Source organism: Anomaloglossus baeobatrachus, chromosome 5 (assembly GCF_048569485.1).
Source record: "Anomaloglossus baeobatrachus isolate aAnoBae1 chromosome 5, aAnoBae1.hap1, whole genome shotgun sequence".
NCBI classification, from domain to species: Eukaryota; Metazoa; Chordata; class Amphibia; order Anura; family Aromobatidae; genus Anomaloglossus; species Anomaloglossus baeobatrachus.
Window position 1 is genome coordinate 293,646,025 of NC_134357.1, and position 24,327 is coordinate 293,670,351.

Below are 24,327 nucleotides of genomic sequence, written 5' to 3' on the forward strand. Positions count from 1 at the left end.
CATTACAGACAGTGTGCAGGCCATTACAGACAGTGTGCAGGCCATTACAGACAGTGTGCAGGCCATTACAGACAGTGTGCAGGCCATTACAGACAGTGTGCAGGCCATTACAGACAGTGTGCAGGCCATTACAGACAGTGTGCAGGCCATTACAGACAGTGTGCAGGCCATTACTGACAGTGAGCAGGCCATTACTGACAGTGAGCAGACCATTACTGACAGTGAGCAGACCATTACTGACAGTGAGCAGACCATTACAGACAGTGAGCAGACCATTACAGACAGTGTGCAGGCCATTACAGACAGTGAGCAGACCATTACTGACAGTGAGCAGACCATTACTGACAGTGAGCAGACCATTACTGACAGTGAGCAGACCATTACTGACAGTGAGCAGACCATTACAGACAGTGTGCAGACCATTACAGACAGTGTGCAGGCCATTACAGACAGTGTGCAGGCCATTACAGACAGTGTGCAGGCCATTACAGACAGTGTGCAGGCCATTACAGACAGTGTGCAGGCCATTACAGACAGTGTGCAGGCCATTACAGACAGTGTGCAGGCCATTACAGACAGTGAGCAGGCCATTACTGACAGTGAGCAGACCATTACTGACAGTGAGCAGACCATTACTGACAGTGAGCAGACCATTACTGACAGTGAGCAGGCCATTACTGACAGTGAGCAGGCCATTACTGACAGTGAGCAGGCCATTACTGGCAGTGAGCAGGCCATTACTGACAGTGAGCGCAGCCCATTACTGACAGTGAGCGCAGCCCATTACTGACAGTGAGCGCAGCCCATTACTGACAGTGAGCGCAGCCCATTACTGACAGTGAGCGCAGCCCATTACTGACAGTGAGCGCAGCCCATTACTGACAGTGAGCGCAGCCCATTACTGACAGTGAGCGCAGCCCATTACTGACAGTGAGCGCAGCCCATTACTGACAGTGAGCAGGCCATTATGTGATGCCCTGGACTAGTCAGGTCGTCCCAGGTAGTCACACAACACCACAACCCCTCCCGATTAGGTGACATCAGTCAAACTAAAAGCCTTGTCACCACCCTCCAGGTTTGATGTCCACACTAGGGGGGGCGGAGCCAGGCGGTTGGCTCCGCCCACTGAGAAGTTCACAGGCCTGGAGGCGGGAAAACACAACACAGAGAGTCAAGTATAAGTGTAGGGTAATCTGGAGGAGGTAGAGAGCAGTCAAGTTCACGGGCAGTTCTGTGTCCAGGCCTGCCAAGAGACAACCCGGTGGCTGGGTCGGAGCCCAGTCACCATTGGCAAGGAGGCAGACGGTGGTGGCCGCCTGCAGGAGCTGGGATTACAGCCGGTGGAACCGTAGGGATCGGGGTCGGGCAGTGGCCCGCCGGTACCGAACCGGGGAACCGATTGGAAACCGGAGCACCAGGAGGTGTACTCAGACCCAGGCGAAGCCCCGAACCGACAGGGCCGAGTAAAATCAACTGATTGCGGACTGGACTTAAGGATCTATCCCACACAAGTCCCGTTAGAAGACAACAGCCCAACCATACAGGGTAAAGCCACCACCAAGGCATAGAGAGCCAAAGGGCCAGTGTCTGCGGGCAAATGGGCTCCTACGGCATGTACAGGTCGGGGAGCGGCCTACCGGTGTCTAGGCATAGGAGTCAAACACTTACACACAGAGGTGCAGGAGAAAGGCGGAAACCACCAACCTATTCTGGGAGAAGCTGCAGCCGGCTGCGGGCCCCATTCATCACTCAGTTTGGTTTACCAGAGACTTGAGTTTATTGTGTCAGAGTGCATCAGGCACCGCACCGCACCACAACACTTCACCCTGCACCCCGACCCTCGCCAACCGGGCCCCGGGACCAACATCCCCTACCCACTAAGGGGTCAACACTTAGCTGCGCCATTACACAGCTCCCGGGAGTCCCCATACCTTCACTGCAGCGGTGGTGTCTACAATCACCACAACCCGTGGGTGGCGTCTCGAACTTACAACCCAAACCAACCGCGGCCCCGGCTGTGGAACTCCTCACCCAAGTCCCCGCGTATAGCACCAATATCCTTGCAGAGCGACGTGACCCCCGGGTCCATGAGAGGCTCGAGCCACCACCCGCAGTATGAGCACGGATCCGAGCAGCTCGGCGGTCACAGTCGAGCCCGCGGAGCGGTACAATTACTGACAGTAAGCAGCCCATTACTGACAGTGAGCAGACCGTTACTGACAGTGAGCAGACCGTTACTGACAGTGAGGAGACCGTTACTGACAGTGAGGAGACCGTTACTGACAGTGAGGAGACCGTTACTGACAGTGAGGAGACCGTTACAGACAGTGAGGAGACCGTTACAGACAGTGAGGAGACCGTTACAGACAGTGAGGAGACCGTTACAGACAGTGAGGAGACCGTTACAGACAGTGAGGAGACCGTTACAGACAGTGAGGAGACCGTTACAGACAGTGAGGAGACCGTTACAGACAGTGAGGAGACCGTTACAGACAGTGAGGAGACCGTTACAGACAGTGAGGAGACCGTTACAGACAGTGAGGAGACCGTTACAGACAGTGAGGAGACCGTTACAGACAGTGTGCAGACCGTTACTGACAGTGTGCAGACCGTTACTGACAGTGTGCAGACCGTTACTGACAGTGTGCAGACCGTTACTGACAGTGTGCAGACCGTTACTGACAGTGTGCAGACCGTTACTGACAGTGTGCAGACCGTTACTGACAGTGTGCAGACCGTTACTGACAGTGTGCAGACCGTTACTGACAGTGTGCAGACCGTTACTGACAGTGAGGAGACCATTACTGACAGTGAGGAGACCATTACTGACAGTGAGCAGGCCATTACTGACAGTGAGCAGGCCATTACTGACAGTGAGCAGGCCATTACTGACAGTGAGCAGGCCATTACTGACAGTGAGCAGGCCATTACTGACAGTGAGCAGACCATTACTGACAGTAAGCAGACCATTACTGACAGTGAGCAGACCATTACTGACAGTGAGCAGACCATTACTGACAGTGTGCAGACCATTACTGACAGTGTGCAGACCATTACTGACAGTGAGGAGACCATTACTGACAGTGAGCAGACCATTGCTGACAGTGAGCAGACCATTACTGACAGTGAGCAGACCATTACTGACAGTGAGCAGACCATTACTGACAGTGAGCAGGCCATTACTGACAGTGTGCAGGCCATTACTAACAGTGAGGAGACCATTACTGACAGTGAGGAGGCCATTACTGACAGAGTGCAGACCATTACTGACTGTGTGCAGCCCATTACTGACAGTGAGCAGCCCATTACTGACAGTGAGCAGCCCATTACTGACAGTGAGCAGCCCATTACTGACAGTGAGCAGCCCATTACTGACAGTGAGCAGCCCATTACTGACAGTGTGCAGACCATTACTGACAGTGTGCAGACCATTACTGACAGTGAGCATACCATTACTGACAGTGTGCAGACCATTACAGACAGTGTGCAGACCATTACAGACAGTGTGCAGACCATTACAAACAGTGAGCAGACCATTACTAACAGTGAGCAGACCATTACTAACAGTGAGCAGACCATTACTAACAGTGAGCAGCCCATTACTGACAGTGAGCAGACCATTACTGACAGTGAGCAGACCATTACTGACAGTGAGCAGACCATTACTGACTGTGAGCAGACCATTACTGACTGTGAGCAGACCATTACTGACTGTGAGCAGACCATTACTGACAGTGAGGAGGCCATTACTGACAGAGTGCAGACCATTACTGACTGTGTGCAGCCCATTACTGACAGTGAGCAGACCATTACTGACAGTGTGCAGACCATTACTGACAGTGTGCAGACCATTACTGACAGTGTGCAGACCATTACTAACAGTGAGCAGACCATTACTGACAGTGAGCAGACCATTACTGACAGTGAGCAGGCCATTACTGACAGTGAGGAGACCATTACTGACAGTGAGGAGACCATTACTGACAGTGTGCAGGCCATTACTGACAGTGAGGAGACCATTACTGACAGTGAGGAGACCGTTACAGACAGGGAGCAGGCCATTACTGACAGTGTGCAGGCCATTACTGACAGTGAGGAGACCATTACTGACAGTGAGCAGGCCATTACTGACAGTGAGGAGACCGTTACAGACAGTGAGGAGACCGTTACAGACAGTGAGCAGACCGTTACAGACAGTGAGGAGACCGTTACAGACAGTGACCAGACCATTACTGACAGTGAGCAGCCCATTACTGACAGTGAGCAGCCCATTACTGACAGAGAGCAGCCCATTACTGACAGAGAGCAGCCCATTACTGACAGAGAGCAGCCCATTACTGACAGAGAGCAGCCCATTACTGACAGTGTGCAGCCCATTACTGACAGTGAGCAGACCATTACTGACAGTGAGCAGACCATTACTGACAGTGTGCAGACCATTACTGACAGTGTGCAGACCATTACTGACAGTGTGCAGACCATTACAAACAGTGAGCAGGCCATTACTAACAGTGAGCAGACCATTACTGACAGTGTGCAGCCCATTACTGACAGTGTGCAGACCATTACTGACAGTGTGCAGACCATTACTGACAGTGTGCAGACCATTACTGACAGTGTGCAGACCATTACTGACAGTGTGCAGCCCATTACTGACAGTGTGCAGACCATTACTGACAGTGAGCAGGCCATTACTAACAGTGAGCAGGCCATTACAAACAGTGAGCAGACCATTACTGACAGTGAGCAGACCATTACTGACAGTGAGCAGCCCATTACTGACAGTGAGCAGACCATTACTGACAGTGAGCAGACCATTACAGACAGGGAGCAGACCATTACTGACAGTGAGGAGACCATTACTGACAGTGAGCAGACCATTACTGACAGTGAGCAGACCATTACTGACAGTGAGCAGACCATTACTGACAGTGTGCAGCCCATTACTGTCATACACGTGCTACATGCAGGGGATAGCCGGTGAGCTCACTGCGCATGCGGTCGCTGGCGCCTTTTGTTCCTTGATTATAAGTCCGAGGCACAGCCGGTTCCCTGGTTACAGAACGCAGGTTACCCCAGCAACAGCATCCCTGCACCTTAGTAACGACGCTCGGCGTGTTGACGTCACCGCGCCTTTCCGCCGTTCTCTCCTTGGTAACCGCCCAGGCCGGCGGCTGCTCCTCTGTTCTCTTCCGGACAACAACAATGGCGGATACGGCGGAGCCCTCATCCCCGGTGACAGGCGGGTCCCCCCCGCTGTCCGGCAGCGATGGCTCCCAGCGGCTCCTCTTCTCACATGACCTGGTGTTCGGCACGTACAGTGGCCAGAACCGGTTCGGCCTGGTGAGGCTCATCCATGGGGAGGACTCTGAGAGCGAGGAAGAGGAGGATGTGGTGGAAGAGGGGGCCAGCGGGGGCCGAAGGAAGGGCGGCGTCGCCGGCGGGGGAGAGCAGGGGAGCCCGGCATCCGACCCTGTGGGGGAGGCCAGCAGGTTCGGGCCTCTGAAGAGGGGATATGTGCGGGTGCAGTGGTACCCGGAGGGCATCAGGCAGGACGTGAAGGAGACCAAGGTGAGCGCTGCGATCTGATCCGTGCGATATCGGTCTGCTGGATTGTGGGGGGTGGGTGATGGAGGCTGTGGGCACATGATGTGCTGTCGATGCTCAGTCCTCCAAGGTCCCCATTCTCCAGCATGCGTCCATTATGTATGATCTGTGGGGTTACGCCAATAGTCCTGGCTTGCCGGAGCAGCAGGGCGCCCACCTGCCAGTCACAGGAGTATGCAATCCCAGGGGCCGGCTACTAAATGTCAACCTTTGGCTTTCATGTGGCCACAGATGACGTATGAGATACGTACGAGGTGCGTGCTTCATGGCTAATGGGGCCGTGACAGATGGAGCAGACTCGTGTGTAGGCCGCTGGGTGTCCTCAGATACATAAGCCGCAGATCACCTACTGATACAATAGGACGGCAGTGAAGGGTTAACAGACTGGGTGGGGGATACCGGTACATTGCAGTGTACACAAGTCACATGGGTGTGCGGAAAGCATCGGATCCCATCACCTGCGACCTCTCTCTAATGGAGGGCTCCACATTGCACTACGCACCGCTATTACTGTGCCGTATACTCACCCCGGGCTAATGCTGCGGGAATCTGAGCCGTGTTTTCTAAACTCCACTCCATCAAGTTCTATTTATTTTATCCCTTTATGCATGAAAACGAGGTGTGGGGATATTCCTACACACATGGCTATAAGAAGCGAGACCCCTGATATAAAGCCTCATCCTAAAGCGGTATTCCTGCCTTAATGGGGCAACCCCTTTTATTAAATCTATGGAAAATGTTAGAACCTGCAGCTTTTTTTCAGGATGTAAAAAAATCTTATACAATGTTCCTGGATACGTGGTGGGCTCATCAGCCGGACCCCCAACTATCAGTCACTTACTATGTATCCTCTGGACAGGTCTAAATGTTATTGTAGGACCACCCTGAGCATCCTCTAAAGCCTGGTCCTCACGGGACTGATACGCGGGAAACCCATTGCATATTAACACTAGAGATGACAAGGAGAGTGACCAGAGCTCCGCAGATGGAATCCATGGCCCATTGCTTTGTGCTGTGGGGTTTCTCCCATTGTAAGGCATTTCTGCAATAAAATGCTGCAGGTTTTGTGGTTTTACTTGGATGTACCCTAAGGATTTAATCCATCTAGATGTGTGTATGTAAGCCCCTCGCTATTCTCTCGTCTTTAGGGGGCAGAACACTGGGAATCTGTGATGGAGTCTACTCTGTGCCCTATAGGTGTCATTTTCTGTAGTTTAAAGAATTGCTGGGTTAGTACAAATACATGTGAGGTTTGTGACAATTCCTCCTCCAGAGAGGACATGGGCCGATCAGTCCTGTCATCTCCAAAAGCCTTCAATGGAGTGAGAATGCTGGAGTTGGGGGTGAAGATCACCCCTCTTAGGCTGCTTTCACACATCCGTTTTTTGCAGTGTGGCTAAATCCGGCTCTAAAACCTATGCAACGGATGCGGCGAAAAAAACGCATCCTTTGCATAAGTTTTTACATGCGGCCCGTCCGTTTTTTGCCAGTTGCGGCACGCTACTGAGCATGCGCAGTGCAAAAAAACGCATGCGGCGGCCATAGGCATGCATTGGAAAAAGCGCCGCATCGGCCGGATGCAGCACTATGCGGTATTTTTTGTTGGACAAAAAAAGTGCCAGGCAATGTTCAGTCCGGCTGCCACATGGGCTAAATATGCCGCATCCGGCAAAAACCGGACCGAACGCAAGGCCATGCGGCACAATCCGGCACCAATGAAAGTCTATGTGGAAAAAACGCAACCGGCGGCAAAAAAACCCGGTTGCGTTTTTTCTGCAAAGAGCCGGATTGTGCCGCACAGCAAAAAACGGATGTGTGAAAGCAACCTTAGGGTGCATAGAATCAAGGGCAACGAACATAAAACACCAGATGGGACAATGTCTATCCCAGAGAGGCCTAAAATGTGGGATACAATGGCTGCCCCATTGGGAGGAGGGTACATGTGCTGAAAGATGTGGCAAACCTTCCCCAGCCTATGGCAGTAACTTGTGTCCATAGCATAGGAGGCGAGGTGGAAACCCAATAAATGTAGGGTAATTATAGAAGGGTAGGACCATTTGTGCTACAGTTTTTGTTTTTTGGAAACAAGTCTTTCAAAGCATTTTTCCTTTTGTTTTCTTGCCCAAAAAACAATGCGGGCAAATATTACGTAATCTGGTAGGGACATGTGAAATGCATTTTTTTTTTTTTGTCCACATTTACCATTGGCTTCTCTATTGCAGGCATTCTACTAGGTTAATAAATAGGGATGATCGAAAACCTCAAATATTCGGCTTCGCGAATAGTTGCCGAATAGGTCGCCGCTATTGACTAATATTTGATGCGCAATGTAACCCAACTATTCGGGCTTCCCATAGATTTACATTGTGCATCGAATATTCGCATAGCGGTGACCTATTCGTCGGATATTCGCGAATTTGAATATTTGAGGTAATTTGATCTTCCCTAGTAATAAATTATAATTTTTATATATATTCGCCAACATATTCCGCAGCACTTTACAATTCAAAGTGGACATATACAGACATTAGAGTCACCAGATACCAAGAAGAGTGAGGTATCTGATCACAATCTATGAGGAAATGGGGAAGGCACAAAAGGAAAATGCTAAAAATGCTTGTATTGTATGGTCCAGCCATCAATATAATAAATAGGGGATTCACATAACGCTGCATGAACCGTCACCAGCCAATATGTGCACAACTACAGGTATGGAGGGTGTAAACAGATGATGCAAAATCTTCCAAATCTGGTCCTTTTTTTTTTTTTTCTTTTAGGGCAAAACAGGAATAGTTAGATAAGTGAGGTGATAGGCCCGTCTAAAGAAATGTTTGGGTTTTTTTATAACTCACTGTGGGTATTGTGAATTAATTAAATTGTTCTTGGTAGTGCATTTCAGAGAATTGGCGCAGCTCGGGAGAAGTCTTGGAGACTGGAGTGGGAGGTTCGGATTATAGAGGATGAGTCTTGGGTCATTAGTGCAATGGAGGGCACAGGTAGGGTGACAGAAAGAGATGAGGGAGGAGATGTAGGACACTGCAGAAATGTGGAGAGCTTTGTAGATGAGCATAAGTTTATATTGGACTCTATAGCGGATGGGAAACCAGTGGAAAGGCTGGCACAGGATGGAGGCATCGGTGTAGTGGTTGGAGAGAGGTATGAGCCTGACTGCTGCATTCAGGATGGATTGGAGAAAGGAGAGGAGGAGACTGATTAGAGAGTTGTAATAGTCCAGACGAGAATGAATCAGAGTAAGTCCAAGTTTCAGGTACGTTTTGACATCCGTTTTTAACACTGATGCCATACGTAACTTTGTTGCTCTATGGAGTGTCACACATGTCCATATTGTTACATGGACCGTGTGACCCGGCGTGGCCCCACACAGAGACATGTCCATTTTTTTCCTCCGGCATCATGGGTGTCACACGGACCGCACACTCATGTGATCAGTGTGACACGACACGTACCAGAGAAAACGTATGTCTGTGAAATAAAAAGATTTTCTATATTCACCTGTATACAGCACTGCTTTCTCAGCCTCTGCTGCTTCCCGCTCCTGACTCCCGCTCATTATACTTACTGAATATTCAGTGCACCTCGGACCTGGAAGCAGCAGCAGCGCCGGGGACAGGTGAGTATCCAGCAAACAGTGTGTGTGCAGTGACATCCAGGAGGTCAACTGAGTTCTCAGTGAACTCTGATGAACCTGTGAAGTCGCCATTGTGACACCCGCTGTAGCACGAGGGTGTCATCAGAGTTCATTGGGAACTCCGATGACATCCTGGATGTCACATCACACACACTGCTTGCTGGATACTCGCCTGTTACCGGCGCTGCTGCTTCAAGGTCCGAGGTGCAGTGAATATTCAATAAGCATAATTAGCGGGGGTCAGAAACAGGGGACAGCAGAGCCGAAGAAAGCAGCACTGGATACAGGTGAATATAGAAAATCTTTTTATTTCCAAGATGTGTTTTCTCCGGTACCTGTCACACATATGCAGACACAGCTGTCACACATGACACACACATGACCATACCCATGTGTGTGGCTTGTACCTGATTAAAAGGAACCGGTCACCGCTTTTTTGCCCTATAAGCTGTGGCCACCACCACCGGGCTCTTATATACAGCATTCTAACATGCTGTATATAAGAGCCCAGACCGCTGTGAGAATATAAAAAACACTTAATAATACTTAACAGTCACGCGGTTGGCCATATGGGCGTCTTTGTTCTCCGGTGCTGGCGCCTCCTCTTTCGGCCATCTTTGCCCTCCTTCTGAAGCCTGTATGCATGACGCGTCCTACGTCATACACACTCGCCGATCATGCGCACTACAATACTTTGATCTGCGCTGCTCAGGGCAGATCAAAGTACGTCTGCGCAGGACCTGAATGCCGGCGAGTGTGTACGACGTCAGATGCGTCATGCACCGCGGCTAGAGAAGGAGAACAAAGATGGCCAAAAGAGGCGGCACCGGGCAACGGAGATGCCCATATGGCCAACCGCGCGACCGTTGGGTAAGTATTAAGTGTTTTTTATGTTATACCCAGTGGCCTGGGCTCTTATATACAACATGAATGCTGTATATAAGAGCCCGGTAGTGGTAGCCGCAGCTTATACGCCAAAAAAAGTGGTGGTAAGTTCCCTTTAAACAGATGTCTGAAATCGGCCTGACTGGGTTTTTGCAGAGTCACCAGTACGAATAGGTCGAATTCCAGAGATGGTTTTTGAGGTGCAGGTGACATGAGTGAGTGATCGGATGTAGGGAGTTACGGGGAGATCTGAGGCTAATATACCCTGGGGAGTAATGGTGGAACGAAAAATGGCAATATGGGTTTATGGAGGTTAGAAGAGGGAGGAAACACGAGAAATTTTATTTTATTTTTTTTTGTTTGACATATTCAGTTTCATATAGATGAAGAATATGATGTTAGAGACAGCAGACAGACAATCGTTGGTATTTTGTGGTAATTCAGGGTGATGTCAGGAGACTATGTGTATAATTGGGTGTCATCAGCATACAGATGCTATTGAAAACAATGTCTACTGAAGGTTTATCCAAATAGGGGCAGTGTATAGAAAGAGAGGAGAGGGCCTAGGACTGAATCCTGAGGAATCCTGAAAGTAAGGGGAAGAGGACTGAGCCCTGAGGAATCCTGAAAGTAAGGAAAGAGGACTGAGCCCTGAGGAATCCTGAAAGTAAGGAAAGAGGACTGAGCCCTGAGGAATCCTGAAAGTAAGGAAAGAGGAGGGGGGCCTAGGACTGAGCCCTGAGGAATCCTGAAAGTAAGGAAAGAGGAGGGGGCCTAGGACTGAACCCTGAGGAATCCTGAAAGTAAGGGGAAGAGGACTGAGCCCTGAGGAATCCTGAAAGTAAGGAAAGAGGACTGAGCCCTGAGGAATCCTGAAAGTAAGGAAAGAGGACTGAGCCCTGAGGAATCCTGAAAGTAAGGAAAGAGGAGGGGGGCCTAGGACTGAGCCCTGAGGAATCCTGAAAGTAAGGAAAGAGGAGGGGGCCTAGGACTGAACCCTGAGGAATCCTGAAAGTAAGGGGAAGAGGACTGAGCCCTGAGGAATCCTGAAAGTAAGGAAAGAGGACTGAGCCCTGAGGAATCCTGAAAGTAAGGAAAGAGGACTGAGCCCTGAGGAATCCTGAAAGTAAGGGGAAGAGGAGAGGGCCTAGGACTGAACCCCTGAGGAATCCTGAAAGTAAGGAAAGAGGAGGGGACCGAGGACTGAACCCTGAGGAATCCTGAAAGTAAGGAAAGAGGAGGGGGCCTAGGACTGAACCCTGAGGAATCCTGAAAGTAAGGAAAGAGGAGGGGGCCGAGGACTGAACCCTGAGGAATCCTGAAAGTGAGGGAAAGAGGAGGGGGCCTAGGACTGAACCCCTGAGGAATCCTGAAAGTAAGGAAAGAGGAGGGGGCCGAGGACTGAACCCTGAGGAATCCTGAAAGTAAGGAAAGAGGAGGGGGCCTAGGACTGAACCCTGAGGAATCCTGAAAGTAAGGAAAGAGGAGGGGGCCGAGGACTGAACCCTGAGGAATCCTGAAAGTAAGGGAAGAGGAGGGGGCCTAGGACTGAACCCTGAGGAATCCTGAAAGTAAGGGGAAGAGGAGGGGGCCTAGGACTGAACCCTGAAAGTAAGGGAAAGAGGAGGGGAAGAGGAGGGGGCCTAGGACTGAGCCCTGAGGAATCCTGAAAGTAAGGGGAAGAGGAGAGGGCCTAAGACTGAACCCCTGAGGAATCCTGAAAGTAAGGAAAGAGGAGGGGACCGAGGACTGAACCCTGAGGAATCCTGAAAGTAAGGGGAAGAGGAGGGGGCCTAGGACTGAACCCTGAGGAATCCTGAAAGTAAGGAAAGAGGAGGGGGCCGAGGACTGAACCCTGAGGAATCCTGAAAGTAAGGAAAGAGGAGGGGGCCTAGGACTGAACCCTGAGGAATCCTGAAAGTAAGGAAAGAGGAGGGGGCCGAGGACTGAACCCTGAGGAATCCTGAAAGTAAGGGGAAGAGGAGGGGGCCTAGGACTGAACCCCTGAGGAATCCTGAAAGTAAGGAAAGAGGAGGGGGCCGAGGACTGAACCCTGAGGAATCCTGAAAGTAAGGAAAGAGGAGGGGGCCGAGGACTGAACCCTGAGGAATCCTGAAAGTAAGGGGAAGAGGAGGGGGCCTAGGACTGAACCCCTGAGGAATCCTGAAAGTAAGGAAAGAGGAGGGGGCCGAGGACTGAACCCCTGAGGAATCCTGAAAGTAAGGAAAGAGGAGGGGGCCGAGGACTGAACCCTGAGGAATCCTGAAAGTAAGGGGAAGAGGAGGGGGCCTAGGACTGAACCCCTGAGGAATCCTGAAAGTAAGGAAAGAGGAGGGGACCGAGGACTGAACCCTGAGGAATCCTGAAAGTAAGGAAAGAGGAGGGGAAGAGGAGGGGGCCTAGGACTGAGCCCTGAGGAATCCTGAAAGTAAGGGGAAGAGGAGAGGGCCTAGGACTGAGCTCTAAGGAACTCTGAAAGTAAGGGGAAGAGGAGCCGGCAAAAGATTCAGTGAAGGAGCAGTCAGAGAAGCAGGAGGAGAACCAGGAGAGAACGGTGTCCTTGAGTCCAATAGAGCAGAGCATAGTGAGGAGGAGCTGGTGATCCACAGTATCGAATTCATCAGAGAGATCCAGGAGGATCAGCAGGGATCAGTGACCATTAGATTTAGCTGTTAGTAGATCATTAGAGATTTTAGTAAGATGAGTTTCAGTAGAGTGTAAAGAGCGGAAACCGGATTGTAAAGGGTTAAACAGTTATCTGAGAGATAGAGGATTAGATGAGGCTGGACCAAATGTTCCAGAAGTTTAGAGATCAATGGGAGGTTAGAGACAGGTCTGTAGTTGCAGAGCAATTTTGGTCCAGGGATGTTTTTTTAGTAATGGGTGTATGCTGGAGTGTTTGGAGAAACAGGGAAAGATACCAGATGAGAGAGAGGTTTAATATTTTAGTTAAGTGATTGGTGTTAGTCTGGGAAAGGGACTGACGGGGATTGAGGGAATAGGGTCACCGGTGTAGGTAGTAGGATGAGAAGATGCAAGGTAGTAGGGTGAGAGGATGCAAGGTAGTGCAGGTAGTAGGTTGAGAGGATGCAAGGTAGTGCAGGTAGTAGGGTGAGAGGATGCAAGGTAGTGGAGGTAGTAGGGTGAGAGGATGCAAGGTAGTGAGGTAGTAGGGTGAGAGGATGCAAGGTAGTGAGGTAGTAGGGTGAGAGGATGCAAGGTAGTGAGGTAGTAGGGTGAGAGGATGCAAGGTAGTGAGGTAGTAGGGTGAGAGGATGCAAGGTAGTGAGGTAGTAGGGTGAGAGGATGCAAGGTAGTGAGGTAGTAGGGTGAGAGGATGCAAGGAGTCTGATAACTTATGTGACCGGTTTGAAGACAGAGAATGATCTAGATGAAGTGCAGGAGGGAAGAGAATGTGCGATATTAGGAGACTCGGAGAACATTTCCTGTCCAATATGGTCAATTTTTTTCTTTGAAATAATTGTCCATATTGTCCGCGCTGAGGTTGGTGGTTGGTCCTGCACTCATGGATCGAGGAGAGAATGGAAAGTGTCAGAGCTCTTCAGGATTATTGGATAGTGAGGTGATGGTGGTGTTGAAGTAAGCGTATTTGAGGAGGTGAAGGGCAGAGTTGTATGTGTTAATTATAATGGATGAAATCTTCAGCCAGATTGGATTTTCTCCATAGACGTGCAGCGCACCTGGAGCACCGCTGGAGAAAACATGTTTGCCGTGTGTGCCAGGGCTGCGCCGTCTGTGCCGAGTTCTGTGTCGGAGACGCAGCTTCATCCAGGGCAGTGTTTCATTATAATGTTTCATAGTCAGGACATGAGGGAGGAGATTGGGGCCAGTGATGACTGCAAATTCTTCATACGTTTCAGGATATTAATGGAACGTACAGTGAGTACGGAAAGTATTCAGACCCCTTTACGTTGTTCACTCTTTGCTTCATTGCAGCCTTTTGGTAAATTCAAAAATTTGGGGTTTTTTTCTCCTTAATGTACACTCTGCACTGCATCTTGACAGATAAAAAACTAATGTAGAAATTTTTGCGAAATGTATTAAACAAGAAAAACTAAAATATCACATGGTAATAAGTATTCAGACCCTTTGCTTAGTATTGAGTAGAATCGCCCTCCTTCTGAGCTAGTACAGCCAGGAGTCTTCTTGGGAATGATGCAACAAGTTTCACACCTGGATTTGGGGATCCTCTGCCATTCTTCCTTGCAGATCCTCTCCAGTTCCGTCAGGTTAGATGGTTGTGGAAAGCCATTTTCAGGTCTCTCCAGAGATGCTTACTTTGGTTTAGGTCAGGGCTCTGGCTGGGCAAGTCAAGAATGGTCACTCATTTTGTTATTCTGGCTGTGTGCTTAGGGTCATTGTCTGTTGGCAGGTGAACCTTCCGCCAATTCGGAGGTCCAGAGCACTCTGCAAGAGGTTTTCTCCCAGGATATCTCTGTACTTGGCCGCATTCATCTTTCCTTCAATTGCAACCAGTCGTTCTGTCCCTGCAGCTGAAAAACACCCCCTTAGCATGATGCGGCCACCACCATGTTTCACTTTTGGGATTGTATTGGGCAGGTGATAAGCAGTGCCTGGTTTTCTCCACACATACCACATAGAATTATTACCAAAGAGTTCTATCTTCGTCTCATTAGACCAGAGAATCTTAATTTTCATAGTCTGGGAGTCTTTCATATGTTTTTTTTGCAAACTCTATGCGGGCTTTCATATGTCTTGCACTGAGGAGAGACTTTCGTCGGGCCACTCTGCCATAATAAACGGCTGCAGTGATAGTTGATTTTGTGGAACTTTCTCCCATCTCCCTACTGCATCTCTGGAGCTCGGCTACAGTGATATTGGGGTTCTTCTTTACCTCTCTCACCAAGGCTCTTCTCCCACGATTGCTCAGTTTGGCTGGATGGCCAGGTCTAGGAAGAGTTCTGGAGTTCCCAAATGTCTACCATTTTTAAGGATTATGGAAGCCACCTTGCTTTTACGAACCTTGAGTAGTGCAGAAATACTTTTGTAACCTTGGCCAGATCTGTGCCTTGCCACAATTCTGTCTCTGCTCTGGGCAGTTCCTTTTGACCTCATGGTTCTTATTTGGTGTGACATGCACTGTGAGCTGTGAGGGCTTATATAGACAGGTGTGTGCCTTTACAAATCAAGTCCTATCAGTTTAATTACACACAGCTGGAATCCATTGAAGGAGTAGAACCATCTCAAGGAGGATCACAAGGAAATGGACAGCATATGACTAAAGCCCCTTTCACACTGCGTTTTGCCTTACATTTAGTGGTCCCGTTAGGGCATCCGTCCGAACCGTCCCTCCCCCACCATGCAAAACGTGTTTCGGACGCATGTGCCGACAGGGCCATTGACTGTAATAGAGCAGACTACGTTAGCGTGTGCTCTGTTTTGTACCATTTTCGTGCATATAACTTTTCTGCAGGCGACTACGTTCGGGTGTCAGTCTGCAGAAAACGTATATGCATTCACAAAAATTTCTACATTAGTTTTTTATCTGTCAAGATGAGGTGCAGAGTGTACATTAAGGAGAAAAAAATGAAATTTTTTTTTTAATTTACCAAATGGCTGCAATGTAACAGTGACAAATGTAAAGGGGTCTGAATACTTTCCGTACCCACTGTATATTCCTATAAGTGTGGTAATTGGGGGCGTCCTGAGTGGGTTGACCGTTCTTGACTGAGAAGGAAAGAAGGTTGTGGTCAGAGAGCGGGAGGGGGCAGTTTGTAAGATTATGCACTGAGCAGAGCCGGGAGAAGACCAGCGTATTCCCATCTTCATGTGTAGGAGAGTTAGTAAGTTGGGAAAGGCCGAAGGAGGAAGTTGGAGATAAAAGATAAGCAGCAGCTGGAGATGGGGGACCATAAATAGGGATGGTAAAGTCCCATTATGAGAGTGGGAATGTCACGTGCTTGAAAGTGTGCATGCCAAGCGGGAAAGTAATGGAGGGATTGACGGAGGGGCCTGGAGGGCGATAAACAACTGCCACTCGTAGGGAGAAGGGCCTGTAAAGTCTGATGGTGAGGACCTCAAAAGAGAGGAAGATAAGTGAAGACAAGAGGGCTGAAAAGCACAATTTATTAAAAGGCCAACACCTCCATCTGGTATGTTTTCAGGTCTGGCGGTATGTGAATATTGTAGCCCACCATACGAGAGAGCAGCAGCCGCTGTGGTGTCTGACTGCTGGATCCCAGATCTCAGGGAATTTCATGGATGTAGGAGAGTTTACCTGTTGGCTTTGGGTTCCAGAGGGTACAGTTAAAGGGAACCTGTCACCAGAATTTTCGCTATTAAACTAAAAGAATCCCCCTTCTGCAGCTCCTGGGCTGCATTCTAGAAAGGTTCATCTTCCTACTGGCCCCCTTTCAGACCTAAATAAACACTTTACCATAGCAAAAGGTAATATTTTATGAGGTTTGCTGGCCCCGGGGGCGGGCTGTATTTTGTCTGTTATCCGCCCCCTCCTGCCGCTGTTCGCTGTCCCCCAGTGATCATTTACATAGATGAGGCCGCCGCCCTCATTTTCCGCAGTGCTCCAGTAGTCTTGCGCATGCTCAGTGGCACTATCGCTGGACTGAGCACTGTTTTCAAATCACGACCTCCGGTGAGGTTATTGCGCAGGCGTGAGATTATGGATGGCGCTGTGAATGCTATCACCAGCGTCATCCAAGTACCCGCCCATAATGTCGCGCCTGCGCAATAGCCTCACTGGCGCTCGCATTTTGAAAACCGTGCTCAGTCCCGCGATAGTGCCACTGCACATGCACAAGACACCCGGAGCACTGCAGAAGATGAGGGCGGTGGCCTCATCTATGTAAATGAACACTGGGGGATGGCGAAGAGCGGCATGAGGGGGGATAACAGATGAAATACAGCCCGCCCACGGGGCCAGCAAACCTCATTACCATAGCAAAAGGTAAGATTTTATAAAGTGTTTATTTAGGTCTGAAAGGGGGGCCAGTAGCAAGATTAACCTATATAGAATGCAGCCCAGGAGCTGCAGAAGGGGATTCTTTTAGTTTAATAGCGACAATTCTGGTGACAGGTTCCCTTTAAAGGAGGCAGAAGGCATACAAAGAATGTTAATGAGATTTGCAGGTTTTCTGATGGTAGCAGGTAAGGAATTAAACTGACTATTACAAAAAGGGCCTGGGTTAGGGGAGATATCTCCTGCTACCTAAGAGAAGGAGAATAGAGAGCGAGCAGATGGCTAAGTGATTTGTGATAGCATCTCTTGAGTTGTAGGGTGGGAGTGAATGGATCTTTATGGTATAAGCATGTGAAAGCTCATTAGAGCAGTACATAGGAGAGTAGGACTGATATAGAGGGAGTGCACAGTGTGAGAAAGGGCATTAGATATGAGACATTGAAGCAGCTAGCACATAAATGTTAAATACGTAGAGTGAAAAAATTTGCAGCACAAGTTTGTTTTATTGTCTTGCCTGACTTTTCCTGTCTCCTGCCCTGTCTAACTGCCATGTTTAACTGCTGGGCACTTATAAAAATCTGACACATCAATAAAATCTGCACAAATTATCAAACTACTTGTGTCACCCAGCTTTTCCAGGGACACATCCAATATGTGACATCTTGCACATTAATATTAGTGATTATCAGAGCACACAGTACATTCATATAGGGCTGTGCTATTGATGTGCTAGCTAACGTGAGTACTAGCCTAGGCCATGATTTCTAAGATGTCATTTGGGGGGCTGGGTGGGAATGTTTATTGCACATGTAACACTTTTTGTGCTCCGGTACAGGAAGGGGTTTCTATTTCAGACTAATCTCTTGCCTATACCCAGTGACTGTACATTGAGGGAATAGACGATGGGGTTCAGATCCTGAGTCACTTCCAGCTCTTTGAAGTACTGCAGGCAACCACAGAAATCGATGGACTCCCCACAATGTCACTTTGAAAATAAATATACATTTTATACCGTAGCTAGAATAAGCTGATCACAGGGGCTCCAGCATTAGACCTCTACAAACAGAGGAACCTTAATTCAGACTGTGCCAGCCCCTAAAATGTGCCGGTGACCCAACATAGGACTAGTGGTCACTACATGATGGATGCGAGGCCTGTCCTCGGAGTGCTGCCTTGCTGTGCTAATAATTGGATGAGAAGCATCTGCCAGGATTTTTACCTCCCAGTTGGAGCACTCTTGGGGATACTATTTAACTCTTTAGTTGGCTGCCTAGGTTTCTAATGCACTTAAAATAGAATTTAAAACTGTAGCCCCCTATTAAAATGACTGTACTTTAAAGAGGGCTTTACACGCTACGATATTGCTAGCGATATAGAGAGTGTAAGTACCCGCCCCCGTCGCACATGCAATATCGTGTGATTGCTGCCGCAGGGAACATCGCTACGGGACCGTCACACGCACTTACCTGGTCAGCGGCGGCGCTGTGACTGCCGAACAATCCCTCCCTCTAGGGGGAGGGATGTTCGGCGTCACCGCGACGTCACTAAGCGGCCGGCCAATCAAAGCGGAGGGGCGGAGATGAGCAGGACCTAACATCCCGCCCACCTCTTTCCTTCTGCATTGTGGCTGGCGGCAGGTAAGGAGAGGTTCCTCGCTCCTGAGGTGTCACCCTTAGCGATGTGTGCTGCCACAGGAATGAAGAACATGGATAAACAACCCTTACCGATTTTTGAGATTGGGACGACCTCTCCATGGTGAACGATTTTCACCATTTTTGAGGTCACTTAAGGTCGCTGGTAAGTATCACACGCTGCGATATCGTTAATGAGGCCGGATGTGCGTCACTAACAATGTGACCCCGACGATAAAACATTAACGATATTGTAGCGTGTAAAGCCCCCTTAAGGGCTTCCATACACTGCACACATGGCCATAGGGGATTCCTGCTCTCCCGTGCCACTTATCAGCATGGAAGACATCATGCAGCAATATATGCTGTTTTTTTCCACATGTATATGATTCTTTTCTATACAAAGTGACTTTTTACTTTAGATCTGTTCGTGCGCCTCTAACCTATATATAAAAAAAAAAATCTTTATTTTTATATAGCACTAACATATTGCATCACTTTACATACATCAGGAACACTGTCCCCATTGGGGCTCACAATCTAAATTCCCTATCTGCATGTTTTTGGATTGTGGGAGGAAACTGGAGTACCCGGAGGAAACCCATGCAAACACGGGGAGAACATACAAACTCCTTGCAGATGTTGTCCTTGGTGGGATTCGAACCCAGGACCCCAGCGCTGCAAGACTGCAGTGCTAACCACTGAGCCACCGTGCCGCCCATATATTTCAGAAGCACTACCAATCCCTATCTTCAAGATTAGATCAGTCTATGTATTCCTTTCTTTATGCAGTCACAGTTATTTTATTTATTTTTTTTTTCTCTGGCAATTTTCACATCGGCATCAGTCCTTCCATGCTGGGGGACTTCTATGTGCATGGTAATGACACTGATAATCATCCACAATGTATTGCACTATAAGCATCATACCTCGTTGTACTGCCAAACGGGAATATCGATGGGTAATTGCTGAAAAGGACAGTGACCGCAAAATTGTCCTATAAAATAATCAGCAAAGCCGTATGGGGTAGACTCACGTGGCGTGGTTGAGGCACAAAGGATCTCAAAGGATTTTTGGGTGTTTGTGGTTATTTACGTTCACTTACAGATTAGTGATGTGGGGTGTCTCATAGACGCCGGACCTCACTAACCTAGGGCTAGTGGCAGCTATGGGCTGCCATTAACCCCTTTTTACCCCGATTGCCACAGCACCAGTGCAATCGGGAAGAGCTGGGTCCAGCGCCAGAATTGGTGCATCTTATGGATGTGCCACTTCTGGGGCAGCTGTGGGCTGGTATTGTTAGGCTGGAAAGGGACAAATAACGATGGGCCTTCCTATCCTAATATCATTCCCCAGTTGTCTGCTGCACCTTGGTTGGTATTAAAAAAATGGGGGGGGACCCCATGCCGTATAGAGAGAGATCGTTCTCTTAAATAATTAAAAAAAAGTATGATCCCCTCTATTTTTCATAACCAGCCAAGGTACAGCAGACAGCTGAGGGTTGCAGCCTGCAGCTGCTGATGTTCCTGTGCTGGATATGAAAAATGGGGGGGAGGGGATCCCACATCTAAGTCTTTTTATTTATTTTTATTTTAACCCCCCCCTCCCAAAAAAAAACCCAAAACGGCTGTCCAAACTGGCTATTGCTATATCAAGCTATCCTGTTATTTCTTTTTATCTATTCTTTCTATTCTTTCTTATCTATTCTATGTTCTATCTATCTTTCTATTCTAGCTATCTATCCATTATCCTATCCTATCATATTTTGTTTCTCCTTTAAAAAATGCATTAAAAAAATTGCGGCAAAAACGCACCATCATTACAAGCGTATTGTTAACATTTCCAGCCTATCTGTGACAAGGTGCAGTTTTGGTTGCAGATTGTGTGCAGAAAAAAACGACCGCGTGCGTATATAGCCTTAAGGCTTTGGAACGCATTGACAAATCATTCTCCCCTTACTTGGATATTGTTTGTTTAGGGCAGCGCGGAGTATTAACCCTTTTCTCTCCTATATGTGTAGGTGTAGAAAAATGCTGCAAAGTAGGAATATTTAAAAAATTTGATGTTTTAATAGCTTATCAATTGACAAAATGCGGTGTGAGTGAACAAAATAAATCTAAATCAAATCACTATTTGGCATGATTGCCTTTTACTTGTAAACGGCATCAATTCTTCTAGATACACTTGCACCCACGTTTTCAAGGAGCAGCAAGGTTGTTCCAAACATCTTGGAGAACTAACCACAGATCTTCTGGATGTAGATTTGTACAAATACTTCTCTCCTCATGTAATCGCAGACAGACTGTGATTTTTGAGATCGAGGCTCTGTGGGGCCAAATCATGACTTCCAGGGCTCCTTGTTCTTCTTTATGCTGGAGATATCTTTCAATGCAATTGGCTGTATGTATGAAGTCATTGTCCTGCTGCAGAATAAATTTTAGAGCCAGTCAGACCCCTTCCTAATGGTATATTGAGTGATAGAGAAGTATCTGCCTATATTTCTTAGCATTGAGGAAACCATTATTCCTGACCAAAACCAATTTGCTGAAATGCAGCCCCAATCTTAGAAGGAACCTCCACCATGCTTCACTGTTGCCTGCAGACACCTTATTATACTGCTCTTCAGCAGTTTGAGGAGCGAAGTACCTTTTTTGTTACAAATATTTTAAAATTTTGACTTCTCTGTCCATAGCACCTGCAAACATTTTTCTACACGTCAGTTACATTATTTTCCATAGTTGAGTCACTTAACCTTCCATCTTGAAGGTGTGATTTTTGTCCACAATTCTTCCATGAAGACCCTTAGTTAATGCCAGTTCTGAGCTGATGGCACTGCTGGATATCTGATTTCAGTGTCAAGTAAGCATGTGTATTCCATCTGCTGCAACTTGGCTGATCACGATGTCTACAATCCTTGGCATAGCCCTTTTGTTTTTGGTGTCCTCAATGCTAAGAAATACAGGCAGCTTATTAATCATGCAGTATAGTTAAGGAAACATGTCTAAATTTGTTCTGCAGCTGAACAATGACCCCAAACATGCAGCCATAGTTTTTTAATGACAATCCTCAATGTAGTGAAGGACAGAGTCCTGGAAGTGATTGATTTGGCCCCACAGAGTCCCAATCTCAACATAATGGAGTCTGTGTGGCATTACATGACGAGACTTGGGCTACTTTCACACTTGCGTTGAATGGCATCCATTGCGTTTTGTGATGGATGCAACGGATGTGTTGCATTTAGTGGCACAACGGATGCAACGGATCGTACAAAACGGAATCTTTATTTTTTTTTTTTTTCTTTTTCTTCTTTCGTTTTACCGGCGGCAGACTATTGTGAACGATCAGCTGATCGCTCACAGCAGCCGGTCGCCGGGTCATCGGCTGATCGCTCACAGCAGCCGGTCGCCGGGTCATCGGCTGATCGCTCACAGCAGCCGGTCGCCGGGTCATCGGCTGATCGCTCACAGCAGCCGGTCGCCGGGTCATCGGCTGATCGCTCACAGCAGCCGGTCGCCGGGTCATCGGCTGATCGTTTGGCCGCCGAGAATGTGTGAGGGGGGGCGGAGTGTGGGGTTTGTGGAGCCGAGCGGGACCATGGCACTGAGGACGTCGGTGCAGCGAGGAATGCAAGGCTGGGGACAGGTGTGTATAAGTGTGTGTGTGAGTGCATGTGTACACATGGATTGAAGTGCGGGAGGGGTAGGAGCCGAGCGGGAAAGTGTCGGGCTCCCTGCACCCGTAGCCAGGATAAATATCGGGTAACTAGGGAAAGCGCATTGCTTACCCGATGTTTACCCTCGTTACGAGTGCAGGGAGCCAAAGAGAGCATGCGCAGTGAAATCCTACGGATTGCGCTGCTCAAAAAACGTTACATGCAGTGTTCCCGCCGCAGCGTCAAAATAACGACACTGCTTCGTGCAGCGGATGCAACGCAATACTATCCGTTGCTATCCGTAGCTAATAGAAGTCTGAGGAATAGAACGTTTTCCTGCAACGGTTACCGTAATTCCTCAAGGTTACGAATAGCAACGGAAGCTGTCCAACGCAAGTGTGAAAGTAGCCTAAAGTATTTTCACAAGCCTACATCCACAGAAGATATGTGGTTATCTCTCCCAGATTATTGAAACAACCTCCCTGCTGAGCACCTTCAGTAACTGTACACATGTACAGTATATAGCCGAAGTGATACTGTATTGAAGGCAAAGGGCTGCTATACCAAATATTGATTTGATTTGGATCTTTTATTCATTTACTTCTGCATTTTAAGTCCTGGATAACTTTTATCTTTTCTATGGGGCTAAGCACTGACAGGTTAGCGGCGATTTTATCTGGCTCAGAGCAGTCAGACACCACCTGCCAGTGGTTCTCACTGACGTAGACAGGGCAGCGCCTTCTCTTCTGCTCTGTCAATTGAGCTTTCATTGACGATGTCATGCTGATTGAGTCAGTTACCCATAGTTGGGTCAATCAGCAGAACATCAGCAGTGATGCCCCATTGACAGGGCAGACCGGAAGAGAAGGCGCTGCTATGTTGACGAGAGGTGAAATGAAGCAGGAGAGTCGCCAACGGATGGTCCCCATACAGAACAGGCAGGTAGTCAGTAACTACCTGCGGTAAGTTCTTCGACCCATAGTCAAAGATAAGTCCTGGATAATCCTTTTAATTGACAATAAACTATTAACACGTCGGGTTGGAATCATTCTTGCTGTACAGCATTTTCCACACCTACCTAAAGCTTTTGCACATTACTGTATACTGTTTAATTAGTTTGTCAGCATTGCTGCTTGTAGGCAGCTTTATGATTGATTTGGACAGCACCTTTCACTCAATATAAGCTTGTGCCGCTCTTTGTAGGCCCACGCCTTCATACTGCAGCAGATCATTATACAGTGCTCCTCTGCCCGCTCCAGAGTGATGGGACAATGACATGACTTTTCTATGTGGTTCTGCTGCGGTATCCACATTGATCTGGGGAGTATTGGCTCATCTGATGCAGTTTGTCTGCATTGTATCCTAGGAGTGTTCTGGCAGGATGCCTATATGTTCAGCAGCGTGAATACTTTCACACCATAGGAACTGAATGTGTTAGTAAAGCAGTCAGCAGTTCTAGAGAGAGCTGGCCAGAGAATGGGGCACAGCTCCCCTTTTGTTAGAAGCCCGGATAGCTGAAAACCCTCTTTACTAGTGTAGCGCATGACAGCCTACATAGGCATTGTCAAGCTGTTCTCTCCTTTGAGAGGTTACTATATGAACAGCCCTGGGGAAGCGCCCCCTAGGGACAGATTCTTCAGACTAGTGTAAGGAGTGTGGAATAATATGCGTAAAGACACCACACTCCTGTAAAAAGGTACTCCCTTGTAATGTGTCCATAAATCTGAGACTGAAATATTGTGGCAGATTCTAGTGTTGTCCCATCAGCAACTTACCGTATATTGCCCATCCACAGGATCCATATTATGTGTGATTATAATGGGAGTCCCTTGTGGGTTAGTGAGCATGTGCAACCTCTGCTTCATTCATGGTCTGTAAATCAAAAAAGTCCATGGAGCCTGGCTAAGTTCACACTTCAGTTGTTTTAAATCCGTCAGGTCCGTCA

General features: G+C 48.3%; 2 protein-coding genes across 2 annotated transcripts in view; one reads left to right on the forward strand and one right to left on the reverse strand.

The window, feature by feature from the left end:
- The window catches only part of AANAT (aralkylamine N-acetyltransferase), a 61,471-nt gene extending 56,369 nt beyond the window's left edge, over positions 1–5,102 (reverse strand). Inside the window, exon 1 of the mRNA XM_075349568.1 lies at positions 4,991–5,102. The gene's annotated coding sequence lies outside the window, so the exon portion shown is untranslated. The remainder of the gene's footprint in view (positions 1–4,990) is intronic.
- A 17-nt stretch (positions 5,103–5,119) lies between these two features.
- UBE2O (ubiquitin conjugating enzyme E2 O) overlaps positions 5,120–24,327 on the forward strand; it is a 107,002-nt gene continuing 87,794 nt past the window's right edge. The window contains exon 1 of the mRNA XM_075349569.1: positions 5,120–5,571. Coding sequence (XP_075205684.1) covers positions 5,206–5,571 — 366 coding nt within the window. The 5' untranslated portion in view covers positions 5,120–5,205. The remainder of the gene's footprint in view (positions 5,572–24,327) is intronic.